Source organism: Rousettus aegyptiacus, unplaced genomic scaffold (assembly GCF_014176215.1).
Source record: "Rousettus aegyptiacus isolate mRouAeg1 unplaced genomic scaffold, mRouAeg1.p scaffold_m13_p_6, whole genome shotgun sequence".
Classification (NCBI taxonomy): Eukaryota; Metazoa; Chordata; class Mammalia; order Chiroptera; family Pteropodidae; genus Rousettus; species Rousettus aegyptiacus.
Window position 1 is genome coordinate 97,842,395 of NW_023416309.1, and position 12,730 is coordinate 97,855,124.

The 12,730-nt window shown below is 33.2% G+C and overlaps 1 protein-coding gene across 2 annotated transcripts in view; it reads right to left on the reverse strand.

Annotated features, from left to right (window-relative positions):
* IKZF3 (IKAROS family zinc finger 3) overlaps positions 1-11,103 on the reverse strand; it is a 72,056-nt gene extending 60,953 nt beyond the window's left edge. The window contains exon 1 of one of the 2 annotated variants that reach the window (XM_016164670.2): positions 10,847-11,103. In XM_016164670.2, coding sequence (XP_016020156.2) covers positions 10,847-10,853 — 7 coding nt within the window. In that variant the 5' untranslated portion in view covers positions 10,854-11,103. The remainder of the gene's footprint in view (positions 1-10,846) is intronic. The other variant, XM_016164669.2, reaches the window with a different exon arrangement.
* Positions 11,104-12,730: the final 1,627 nt, after the last annotated feature.

Sequence of the window (12,730 nt, forward strand, 5' to 3'; positions counted from 1 at the left end):
CCACCATGTATCTTTAAAATTCTCATGGTTAGAAAATTTATCTATATATCATGTGCCAATTAAATATAAAGATGTTGTCAGTGATAGCTAATTCTCCAAGCAAACTTCCCTAAGGATTTATATTCCAAGATCTGTTTCAGTTTTGGTCTTTTTTTTTCTTCCCAATAAACTTAGGCTACAGGTAGTTTAAATGTCATTCATCTTTGGAAAACAAAAACAAACAAAATCTCTTAATGCACATTTCTCTCCAACAACCGCACCTTTTATTTCTCTGCTTTACTTACAAGCTAACCTTCAGGAAAAAAAGTTATTTGTATCAATGTTTGTGCATCCTCTATTACCATTCCTACTTTAACCACTTCAATTTTGTTTCCATTCCCATCACTCCACAAAAACCACTTTTGTGAAGGTCACCAGCAGGTTTTATGTTGCCAAAACCAACCCACATTTTTTGTCCTCACTTTACTTGATTTTTCAGCAACATTCAACATGGCTGACCACCCACTCCTTCATGAAACATTCCTCTCTCTTGAATTACATTACACCACCACACTGCTGATTTTCCTTCTGTCTTGCTGGGCTGCTCTTTCTCTTTTGCTGGCTCCTCCCTTAGCTGGCCACCTAAATAAGATGTTTCTTAGGGTTCAATCCTGGGCACCCCTTCCCATAATACATCCTTTCTTTCCCATGGCATTAAACATCATCTATGTGCTGACAATAACTAAATTTCTGTTTCTAGCCAGACCTCTTATTTAGAGGAGAGGTTCACCAACCCTTCTGCTGACCATTATTCTCCACATTAGCATTCTTTATTTCCTTCATAGCACGTAGCATAATTTTAATTATTTCATTTGTTTTTTACTTGTTTTGAGGCCTATCTTCCTCACCTGACTGTAAATTCCATGAGGGCAAAAGCATTGTCTGTCTCGTTCACAAGTGTATTGCCAGTCTTTTGTATACATGGTACGTAACAGGTATTCAACAAATATTTTTTGAATAAAAAATGAAGATTTCTAACTTTTGATTTATATTGCATTATAAATGCTGTATTACAAGTCGAAATTAAATATTATAAATATTATAAAGCTTTTGTTGTTCAACTGACTTTTAAAATCAGCATTTAAACAATATATAAAAATGATCTACCACTAATCCATAATGTGCTATTATAGTGATGATAAATTTTACTGATACTTTTCAAACCGTGGGCAACATTTATCAGGCCCTAACATCCACAAGAATTCCTTAGGAACCTTGTTAAAATGCAGATTCTGATTCAGCAAGTCTGGCCTGAGAGTCTGCATTTGTATAAATTCCCAGTTGCCGATGCTACTTGTCTACAGACCATGCTTAGATTAGCAATGTTCCAAGGACCCTTGTCATATACATGATTTATGAACTGAACATTTTGTTGGACCCTAACATTGTGTCTAGTACAATGCAAGGTGATTTTCATATACATTATCTGACTTAGGCTGTGGCTGGTCTCCTGCAGCATAGTAAACTTAAGAGTGATTCTTGACCTTACCAAGAACAAATGTCCACCTTTTAGAAAAAAATATAATATCTCTTTTACCATCATGAATTAAACACAACCTATCCACATACGTGTTTTAAATAAATAAAGCCCTAACTGTAATATAAAGATGAAATCAATAAAATAATTTGTATTTTGATATGTAAATGTACTAGAAAAATTATTCTAGAAGATATAATAATAAGGTAGTCAGAGGTATTTGCAGTCACCATGAATGGAAGAGCTGAAAATGCAAAGACACAGGTAGCATCAATAATGGCAAAAACCTAAACAAAGAATTATTTCTTAATTTACATAGTAGTTGCATTCTTAGACAATTTAGATTGCATTAAAACCATGTAAACATACTTCACATTTATATATAAAATGGAGTTAGGTTCTAGCAGTCATTAGACAGACAGAAAATGTTACTGAGTTTCAGAAAAGGGAGAGATTCCAACTTATAATGAGGGAGGGCTGCCTGAAAGAGATGGTATTTGGGATGGGCCACAATGGATGAGTGAGGATTGCAACTGGCTCAATGTGATACTAACAGTGTTGAAAGGTCAGGAGAAGCTGTTTGGGTTGGAGAGATAATGAATTCATTTTTGGACTTGTTGAGCTTGAACAGCATTAGGAAAACTGGGAGTTAGGAAAAGCAATGCATGTTCAGGGAATAAGCAGTCCAGAATAACAAAATGAGGCAACTGAGGATACCACTGGCAAGGAATATTGAAGCTACATGTGTATTATCTGAAATGCCCAACTAAGAAATACTTAAAATGGGTTTTGAGTAGGGGAGTAACTTGATATTTTAGGAAGATCATTCTGGCAGCAATCCTCAAAATGGATTGAAAGAGGCAAGTCTAGATACTGGATTACCAGTAGAAAAAAACATGTAACGGTCTGAATTATTAGTTTTCAAAATGTTTTCTTTGGAACTCCAGGGTTCCAGAGGGCTGCCACAGGTGCTGATCTGTGGCAGGGGAAGGAAAAGGCCAACAGCTAGGTAGGCCTTGCAAAGGTGTCCTGACCTCTTCCCCTTCTCAAGTGGAATATCACACTTGCATCTGGATCAACATAAGATTTTGGTATAAAAGCATGTTCTGTTGATAAAAAACAAATTTTTGTCTTGTTTTATGTCTCATTTAATTCTTGTTGAACTGTGAGACTGACCATGGAATACCTCAAAGGGTCATCATACAATCATCAGTCATCACTGAATAGAGTAATAGCTATACGATTTATAAGCACTACCTTAATTTTTAATATAATTTTATTTAATCATTATTTGTCTTGTTATATAGAATGTGCTTCCACTCCCAAGTGAGATTACCTGTAAAATTTTTCTAGTTGTTTAGGTTTGTGGCAAATAGGATCACATTAGGTCACTAATGTTTGCAAGTGATAATTGTGGAGTCCTTTCAGAATCTCCAAATTCTTTTCATTAAGATGTGTACAGATGCTGATGACTTACCTAACTTAGAAGCTACATACTTGTGTACTCCAGTCTCTCAGCCCTACTACTTCAAATGTGAGCTAGGACTTTTACGTACATTATCCTATTTAAACCTTTACAAAAGCCGTAACATTTACAAATTACCATGTATTGTCATATACCTTCCATCACTCACAAAGAACCAAAACAATAAAGAACCAAAACAATAGGTTACATACATAAATGCCAAGGGTTTATTTTATACTGAATTGTTTATCAAATAAGTTTACAATTTTATTTCTAAAATGCATGAAAAATGTTTAAATGGTCTCTTTTCTCATTATTTTATCCACCCACAAAAATATTCCCATTAATTCTGGGGAATTTTGTTTTTATAGTATCAAGCAGAAGTATGTTGGTTAGGATGGTCTATAAACTCATTTGTCCTGTTGGAATAATTCACAAACCAAGACAGGTAGAGAAGTAGTGGTTTATACAAGTTATAAGTAATTTTTTTCACCTGGCCCCCTTGAATTGGCATACGACTGCTTTAGACAAATATTTCTTGTAAGCCCATGGACCATCTATTTCTCAAGGTCTGAGTGCTACAGCATAACATCCACAGTACCAAAATAAAGTTAGGAAGGTCCATTTACAAAGAAGTCATATAGCCAAAAGGGCCAGAGATTTAATTTCTGACAGTCATAATTTCTACAGAACTTGCTGAATCTTAAACAATACTGGTTTCCAGAGATTACTGAGTAAGAAAGCAGTTTTATATACCAGTTTTCTGTTTTATGCTTTCGTTTGTCTGTTTGTTTTATTGAGGCAAAACTGGTATGTAACATTATATAAAATTCAGGTGTATAACATAATTTGACAACTGTATACACTACAAAGTGATCACCACTAAAAGTCTAGTTAGCATCCATCGCCATACAGTTGACTTTCTTCACCCATTTCACCCACTCCCAGACACCCTTCCCCTCTCATAATGACCAATCTCTTCCCTATATTTATGAGTTTGTTTTTGTTTTGTTCTTTTCATTCATTTGTATTTTCCAGATTCCACATATGAGTGAAATCATATGGTATTTGTCTGTCTCCATCTAACTTATTTCACTTAGCATATACCCTCAAGATGCATCCATGTTGTTGCAAAAGGCAAAATTTCATTCTTTTTTATGGCTGAGTAGTATTCCATAATATATATCTATATCTGTATCAACCACATCTTCTTCATCTATTCATCCATTGATGAACACAGGTTGTTTCCATATCTTGGTTATTGCAACTAATGCTGCAATAAACATAGAGGTGCATATACCTTTTCAAATTAGTGTTTTTGAATTCTTTGGATAAATACCCAGAAGTGGGATAGCTGAGTTATATGGTACTTCCATTCTTAGTTTTTATGAGAATCCCAATACTGTTTTCCACTGTGGCTACAATATACCACTAGTTTCTAAACATTTTTAAAGAGGCATTTCATTTTTTAAAATGAAATCTTACATGAGTTACCATATGTGAAACAGATAAGAGTATCTTAGTATACAATTGTAAGTTCAAGTATATAATAATTACTCAAAAATTGAATAATGAAAACAAAGCTATTTTAATAAACAAAAACTGAAAATCTTGAATTATGAATGAGAGCTAAAGCTTTATATCAGCTTCACTGTGTAAATTATTTCTGTATTTTGTCTTTGCCAAATGAAAAAAACTAAGCTGCATACCATATGAAAACTATTACTACCACTTGCAAGTGTCTCACCTTATTTCAAAATAGTTTTTAGTTAAACTATTCCCTGAAATTTGAAAGAAGATGGCATTCTTCATTTCAAAGTTAGGTCACTAAAAAACCTAATAACTGTTCATGTTCTTTAATTCTGAACAGATAAGTACCCCAAGCTTATAATATTTAAAAAATGTATACTATATAATCATGATACACTATGTTACATATTCTTGTCATTGAGCAGCTAATTACTATACTGTGACAAAAGCATGTCCCAAGCACCTTAGCATGACTTTATAAGCATTTAATTTAATACACAGAATAGGATAGTTAGTGATATCTTACTTAAATAATTTTACATGAACAAATATGCATAGGAAAAAAATACCAGTGCAGAATCACAATCTTACTCAAATCACATTTAGAAAATTTTAATATCTTCAAAGAGTTGGTTAGAAAGTTTTATTTTGAAGTCAGAGTATAAATTTGTATGTTGATAATCTTCAATGAATTAAAATTTGATAAATGACATGTATGAAAGTCAAATGAAATTTAAATTAAGTTAGCCCCTTATACACATTTGTGGTACTGTCTATACTTTATGCAGCACATAATTATAAACCATTAATATTGGAAAATACGATTTCTTAACTATGGAGATAAAGGCAGATGATAGCCAAAATGACTAGATATTAAAAATAAAAATTAATTACTTCCAGTTTTCAGACTGGAACTATTATACATTAGCTATGATGTAATTCCACATCTATAAAAAATGTTTACTGATTATTAAGCACGATCTTTTTTTCATATTCACAGTGTCAATATAAGTACTATTGCATGAAATTGTTCTGATTTGCCAAATATTCTGATAAACAGCCTCTCAAATGGACATCACTCTGCAAATGAACTGAGAGTGTTGTGATAGAGAACTCAAATTAAATAAAATATGTTAGTCTTAACTTTAAGAATCAAAACATTTGTTGTGAAGAAATGGTTTATTGTAGAAATTGCAGTGCTTCACTGAAATAAAGAATGTAGCAAAATTTTTAAGCAAATCCAAAAGTTAGAAGGCACTATATTATTTTGCCCAGAGCAAAGCCAATATTGCCTTAGAAAAAGATGGTAGTATTCATCCTGTTGGATTTAGTCAACATTCCAAACTCTTCTACCAAACCTTTAACAGTACTTTTGACAAATTAACCAGCAAAATGAACTAGTTTCAATGTTACTATTTTCCTTACTCCCTTTGCCATAAAAGTTGAACAAATGTATAGTCAAATGACTAAATACATAGGCAACTCACTCATTAATTTATTCAATAAATACAACAGCAGTTCTACCTGTGCTGCAGATTAGACAAGGCACTATCTATCACTGGTGATAAAAAAGATCTCTACACTTTGGAATTTGACAGTTGAAAAGGGGCTACAGGTGTATTAATGACCAAAATAAGCAAGAAATCTAGTTAAATAATCTTCAGATTATTAAGAGTTAAGAATAGAACACAGAGTTTTGTATTGTTTCATCATTGATACTATTGAAATGTTTTCTATTTATTTTTTTAATTTCCTTTATAAACCCACAAATAACCTGATGTACCAAAAATTTCATCTCTAAGAACACTCAATAATAAGTACAATTTGTGGTATGTATATTTGTGTTGCCAATCCTATTGATATAAAATGTTATGAGGTGAGCTAATTTTGAATTATTAACAATGGGTAAGAATGTTGTTCCATAAACATTTTATGCTGTTTCGCATCCATTATTAAACATCTACTTTTTTTTATCTTTCCTATAAAGAACACATATCCAATATAATATGGTATCAACTCTATATTATTTTGATTTACTCCATATCATTTTGGACTCTAAAAACTTTAACTTTGGATGCAAAAAGCAGATTTCAATTAAGGCTGAAAAAATTATCTCATTATTAATCACAGTAATTAAAGTATTTTGATAGATTACATAGTGGTAATTAATAGTTACGCATAGATCACATTTCAAATAATCTATATATATAATAGAAATACATTATAAGTACTGTCATATTAATTTCATCTCTTTTTAGTGATTCAAAAGGCCTAGGGTTGACCTTATGATTTCTAATTATTATTAATGTAGAGTTGTATTTCTTAAAGGCTAGATAGCACGGTGTACTATATGTCCTTGTGGTGTTTAGATTCTCTTTTCACAATAATTAACAAATCCTTAGCACAAACAAAATTTATGGAGCACTTACTACATGCAAGTTTTTGTGTTAGACACTCGGTTCTTCTCATACATGGTCTAAGAATTATAGCTTGAATCAGGAGCCAATTAACATTGGATATCTGATAAAAGATCTACCGGTAATCTTTTATTCCTAAATAAGTGTTAAGTATATATATATTTATATATTAATAACAAGTTTATAATAAGGTATTTAAAAAGGTATTGCTGGAAATTTTTATGCAAATTTTATAGTACTACCTATGTCTTATTGACTGAGAAAGCAAATTTCTGCTCATCTTTGATCTATATTTCAATGTACTGATATATGATCCTGAAATCTGCTGATATAAAGTTAATAGATAATATTTGGCTTTAAGTGATAGTCTAGCCCCCCCAAATTTTGTTTTCTAAGCTTTCTCTTTCTATAACAACACTTAATTAAGTATTTAAAAATTTTTCTGAGTTCTATCAAAGAATTGCTAGCACCAATCTTAGTCACAAAAATTAAACAAAAGACATCTTGATAAACATAATGAAAATTACTTTTCAGCACTGTTTTCTTAACTGAATGCAACAAACTCTGAGGGTCTTTTATGAACCAGGAACTGTTCCTGGAACCAAGCATACAAAAATAAGAAGCTTAAAAAACAGTGGGGGAATAAAGACTTAAATCGATAAATAATTTTAGGACAATTGGCAGAAGTATGCACAGAAAGGAAAGGCCCCAAGCCTAAATGGAGGGAGGTGAGGGACTGGGTAAGGTAACCACCAGAAGACACCAGGGAAGATCATCAGAAGGGGGTCATGGCAATGATGCCTGGGCAGTCTTGAAAGATGAGTAGAGGTAAAGAATGGAGTGAAAATTTTAGCAAAGTCATGGAACTATGAAATGATATATTGGATTATAGAAAATTTTCTAAAATTATGTTCTACCAGGACCCCATGCCCTTTCTGTGGCTTTTGTTCCTTTGAACTTCACTATTTCATCCTTCATCTGCTCATAATGGAGGGCTAGTAAACTCCACCATTTGGAGGCTTTATCTCTGTAAATCTCAACCATCTGGAGTACAGAAAGAGATCTTGAAATGAAAAATGGTGTCTACACAAGCCATGTGGTGAAAAGTAGAATATGACATCAAGGAGACAAAAGTCGAACAATAACCAGGGAATATTTAGTGTAGGGGCATTCATTCAGCTCTGCACAGCTCAAAATCCCCATCAGAATAACTAAGGAACGATACATTACGTGATGGTTAGAATAGTGACCCAGGGTCACCAAGAAAAAGTTATCTAGTGTATACCTGATTATAAAGCAGGGGGCTGTATAATAAATACACCTAAAAAGATCTCTATCCTATATTGTTTAAACAGAAAAGTTGTATATTAAGTGAAAAACATGTCAATACTTGTGAAATTCATATTTGTGAACCACCTTGTTTCTCAACCATATAGATAGAAGGGATGTTATTACAGCACAAATAAAATTTAGCAACATAAATAGTCTTTGGATAGAAAATATTTAGGATCATGAATTTTGACAAAAAAAAACTTATAGCTTCTAATTTATAATATGCATTAACTCTTTCTTCATTTTTATGTGACAAGGTTCCTATTTCAAAAGCTTATTTCATCTGACATTTTCATGCATAGAAAGTCTCAGTAAATGTTGATGAATGAAAAGATGAATGAATTTAAAAAGATTTTATATGCTGAAGGAACGACTGATTATACAGCTTCATATTTCACGATAAACTGTAGCATTAATTTAACCACCAAATTAGTCAGAAAATAAAGGTATTCCATAAAGTATTTTTCTTTCTTACATTGTCAAGAAGTGAGAGGTATACAATACAGGTCAAGTCTCTATTCTAGATTGAGACCAAAATATTAAGATACTATAAAAATTCTTTATTTTAAATATCAAACATATGAGCCACATTAGCCAATTTTGTGTGGCTATAAGTTATATAGTAAAATATTCTATATAACTAAGTTATATAGTAACTAAGTTATATAGTAAAATATAGAATATTTTACTATATCAAATACTCTGTCCTCAAGGACCTAATGTTAGAATAGCCAAATTCACATCATTAACCTTGTTTAAATTTTATTTTTTGTGTCAAAGTTTTTATATTAAGCTTACTATATACCATCTTTCTCTAGAAACTTTAGTCATCTAAATTCATAACTGATCACTGATCTATATTTTATATTGTATCTCTTTCCATTAATAGTCTGTATATTCCAAATTAAATTCTACACAAGTTTTCATTCCTTCCTTATTCAGAGAGTCTTCATCCAGGTTTAAATAAAAGTCTTCGTTATGGTATCAGTATCTTAAATTATGCTATTTAGTTAATAATTTCTTTATTTCACACTAAATAAATGAATTTGGTAGTGTTAGCATTTACAGAGAAACACTCCAGTTTCCATAGATTTAAACTATCCTGTACATTATTCTTTAGAAGTGAAGTGGTTAAGACTAGAAAAAAATAGTATTGGAGTACTGATTTATAACTTCTCAAAAACAAATTAAGCAATTCATTTGCAATAATTAAAGCATGAGAGTTTTTAAAATTATTTTTCATAATGTACAGCAGCCTATTTTTTTGTTCTTAGCCAATAAAACCTTTACATGATGTTAAAAATTACACTTCATAAACCGTTTAAAAAATATTCAGAGTGCCAATTTATCTTTAAACCCTGATTCAAAATTTTAAAGCATAGTTTTTCATAAGAAAACACTTGAAGCATTATTCAATAATGTCCATTTAAAAGTTCCTATACACATACTAAATACATACTGTTCATCGACTTATCATTTGGCATTCTACGTAGAGAAAAAAATATGTATATGAGCCAAGGCAGTTAAAAAAAAATTGTTAACATACCCATGTACAAACTGAGGATTCAGGACTACACTACTGCATTCAACTATATTGTGAAACAAAAGCTTTACCATGTTTATCTTCATGCCTCAAAGTATTCAATCAAATTTTAATAACTTCATATACTCTAGACCTAAAGCTACCAAAGATCAAGGTTCACTGGCAATAAGATCCTTCAATTATTACGAAGAAAATATCCATGCTATTCATATTTATCAAATTAACATTTTAATTAGGTGTCAGTATCTCATTTATTAATTGAATGAATACGTTTCTCACAAATTCTCATTTTCTAAATATCATCACCTCCGCTAACCCGAGATACATCTGCCATTTTCAAGGTTTTAGAAACGCTCGTTGAAAAGACTATTGAAAGTTTACAACAGTGTGGAATTTTAGTTATTCCAAGGAAGTACATATTGAATCTTTTTTAAGAAGCAATGATAGTTTTATGACTTTCAAAATGAATTCAAATGAAACTCAAAGTGAGCCTAATTTTTGCTTTGGGTAAAGAAGGATCATTAGAAGTTGAGTTCCAAGGGACCAGCAAGTGCCAACCACTTTAAAATTTACCTTTCCCATATGACAGCATTTACTCTTAGAAGAAGAAAAAAAGTCACCTTTCTTTCTAAACAAGGCACTCAGATTAGCCTAATTCCAATGAACGCTGGGGTCATGGACCAAAAACAACAACAAAAAACAAAAAACCACCAAAAGGATTAATTATTCCAACCCAGGTTTGCTGCCATTTCAGGGACGCCCCAGAAGTACTCTTCCTCTGCAAATTTAGTTGACCCCTCATGTCTGACAAGCCCTAAAAAATAAATTGCGGAGAAGTTACAACTTTCCAAAATTAGGTGGGGGTAGGGGACAAATGAGAGATGTATGAGAACCCACAGGCTTTGCCCTCTGAAATGCATCATATTTACTTTTGACAAAAATAAATAGAAGCAAAACCGAGATTCAGAAGGAACTCTCTCTGCTGCGTGCCCCGGTCGAGCTTTTCAAAAATCCCTTAGAAAAGAAGCAGGCTGGAGGCTCACCTTCCATCTCGCCGCCGGGCTAGGCTGGGCTGGAGCTGCCACTCCTGCTACGCCGCCACTCCACGTGCTCCTGCCGTCGCCAGGACGCAGCGCGCAGCTGGCGGGAGATTCCCAGCGCGGGGAGTCCCCGGGATCCGGCGTCCGCGCAGATTAAGGGGCAGGAGCCTGCGACCCGCCGGTGCGCAGGGTTACAGCGGCGCTGGCTGGCGGCAGCTTTAAAGGACGCTCACCTCCAGTGCAGAAGGTTCCGCGCCTCCAACCCCTTTTTGAATGTCAAACCGGAGAACCCCATAGGATGGAAATGGCGCATCAATAAATTTTCTCAGAAGGTCTTTTTTAGAAGGATAATGGATGGGAGAGTAATATCACATGGTGAGGGGAGGTGGGGCTGGATTGCTAAGCAAGATCTGAAACTTTTGGTCTAGATTTGGGGATAATAGCCATGAATATCATCAATGAGAATTCACTTCATTCGAAGCATTATGTTTTTCTTCTTCAGTTTTTCATTTCACATGATAAAACTTCTTGGTCCAAGTTTTCAGAAAGTTCCAAGTTCAACAATACTTCGGCATTTTTATCAACTTGATTTTTTTTTTCTTTTTGGAAGCAATCCTCTTACTTTTGTTTTTCCTTCTTGGAACTACTTGGTTTATTTGTCACCGTTCATGAAATACTACACATTCTATGTGTGTTTTCTACTACCCTGCCTTCTTCCAAATAGGATCTGAGATAGTTTACAAAAATACATATATAATGTTACCAGAAAAGTGAAGAAAGTAGAGCTGGGGGTGGGGTCATAAGATAGTAAAATTAACTCAACTCAGAGATGTTAATACACAGAAATGTACCAGTAAACATGTTTTTCCAATATCTTTGCTGCTTTATAGAAGTTAAGCACACATTTGAAGAGGAAAGGGGAAGTGACCACATAACAGTTTTTCAAAGCAAAACTTTTCTTCACACCGGGGTCTAAAGGACACTGTTCAGGTAAACCCTCATAAAGATACCCAATGTGTTGAATCAGACATTTGAATGATTCTCAAAAAGTCCACTTCCACCCTTTGTAGAAAGTTATATTGTTAAGTGTATAAAATATATTTGAGACAAGGTTGGAGGGTTTGTGCATCAGTAGACCATATCAGAAGAAACCCACATTTAGGAGTTAAAGTATGCATGTAGTAATACTATGAATTTCAGTTTATTTTAAATATGCCTTGGTATAGGTGGTCAGCATATATATATACATATGTGTCTAAATACACACACATTTATGTGTGTGATTTTAAAAAATGAATGAATACCTTCCATTGGCTTTAAGATCATGGTACTTTGGCAGCATCTCTACAGCTTGTATGGGTTGGAGTTCTACAGGATAATACCAATTTCAGAGAAATACTCTAAATACTAGGTCTAATTTTAGTATTGAAAGGGGAAATTTGTTGTTTGTTAGTTTCTAAAAGCAAAAATAGCACATCAAAAGTAGCAGAAGAGGAACTGTAGAATTTCACAGGGATGGTGTAAGGAGGAATAGTTATTTGGTTATTAAAAAGTTATATAAAAAAAACACCTTTTATTATCTTCCATGACAGTATCTTAACAGTAGAACACATTACTACTCTCTAAAATAATTCAGAATTGAGTATTTCAGATTCCAAAGAGTGATACCTAAGGAGATGAAAAGTAAATGGGTAAAATAATTCATGTAGCTGCTCTACGCTCAAGGAGGTGGAGCATAACTCCCCACTCCTTAAGTGTGGGCTTCATGTAGTGACTTCCTTCCAAATAGTAGTTTGAAAAGGGTGGGGGGAATAACTGTACAGTAGAGAAACCTGACAAACACTACCTCAATCAGATGATTAAGGTAATATTAACAGTGATTGGGCA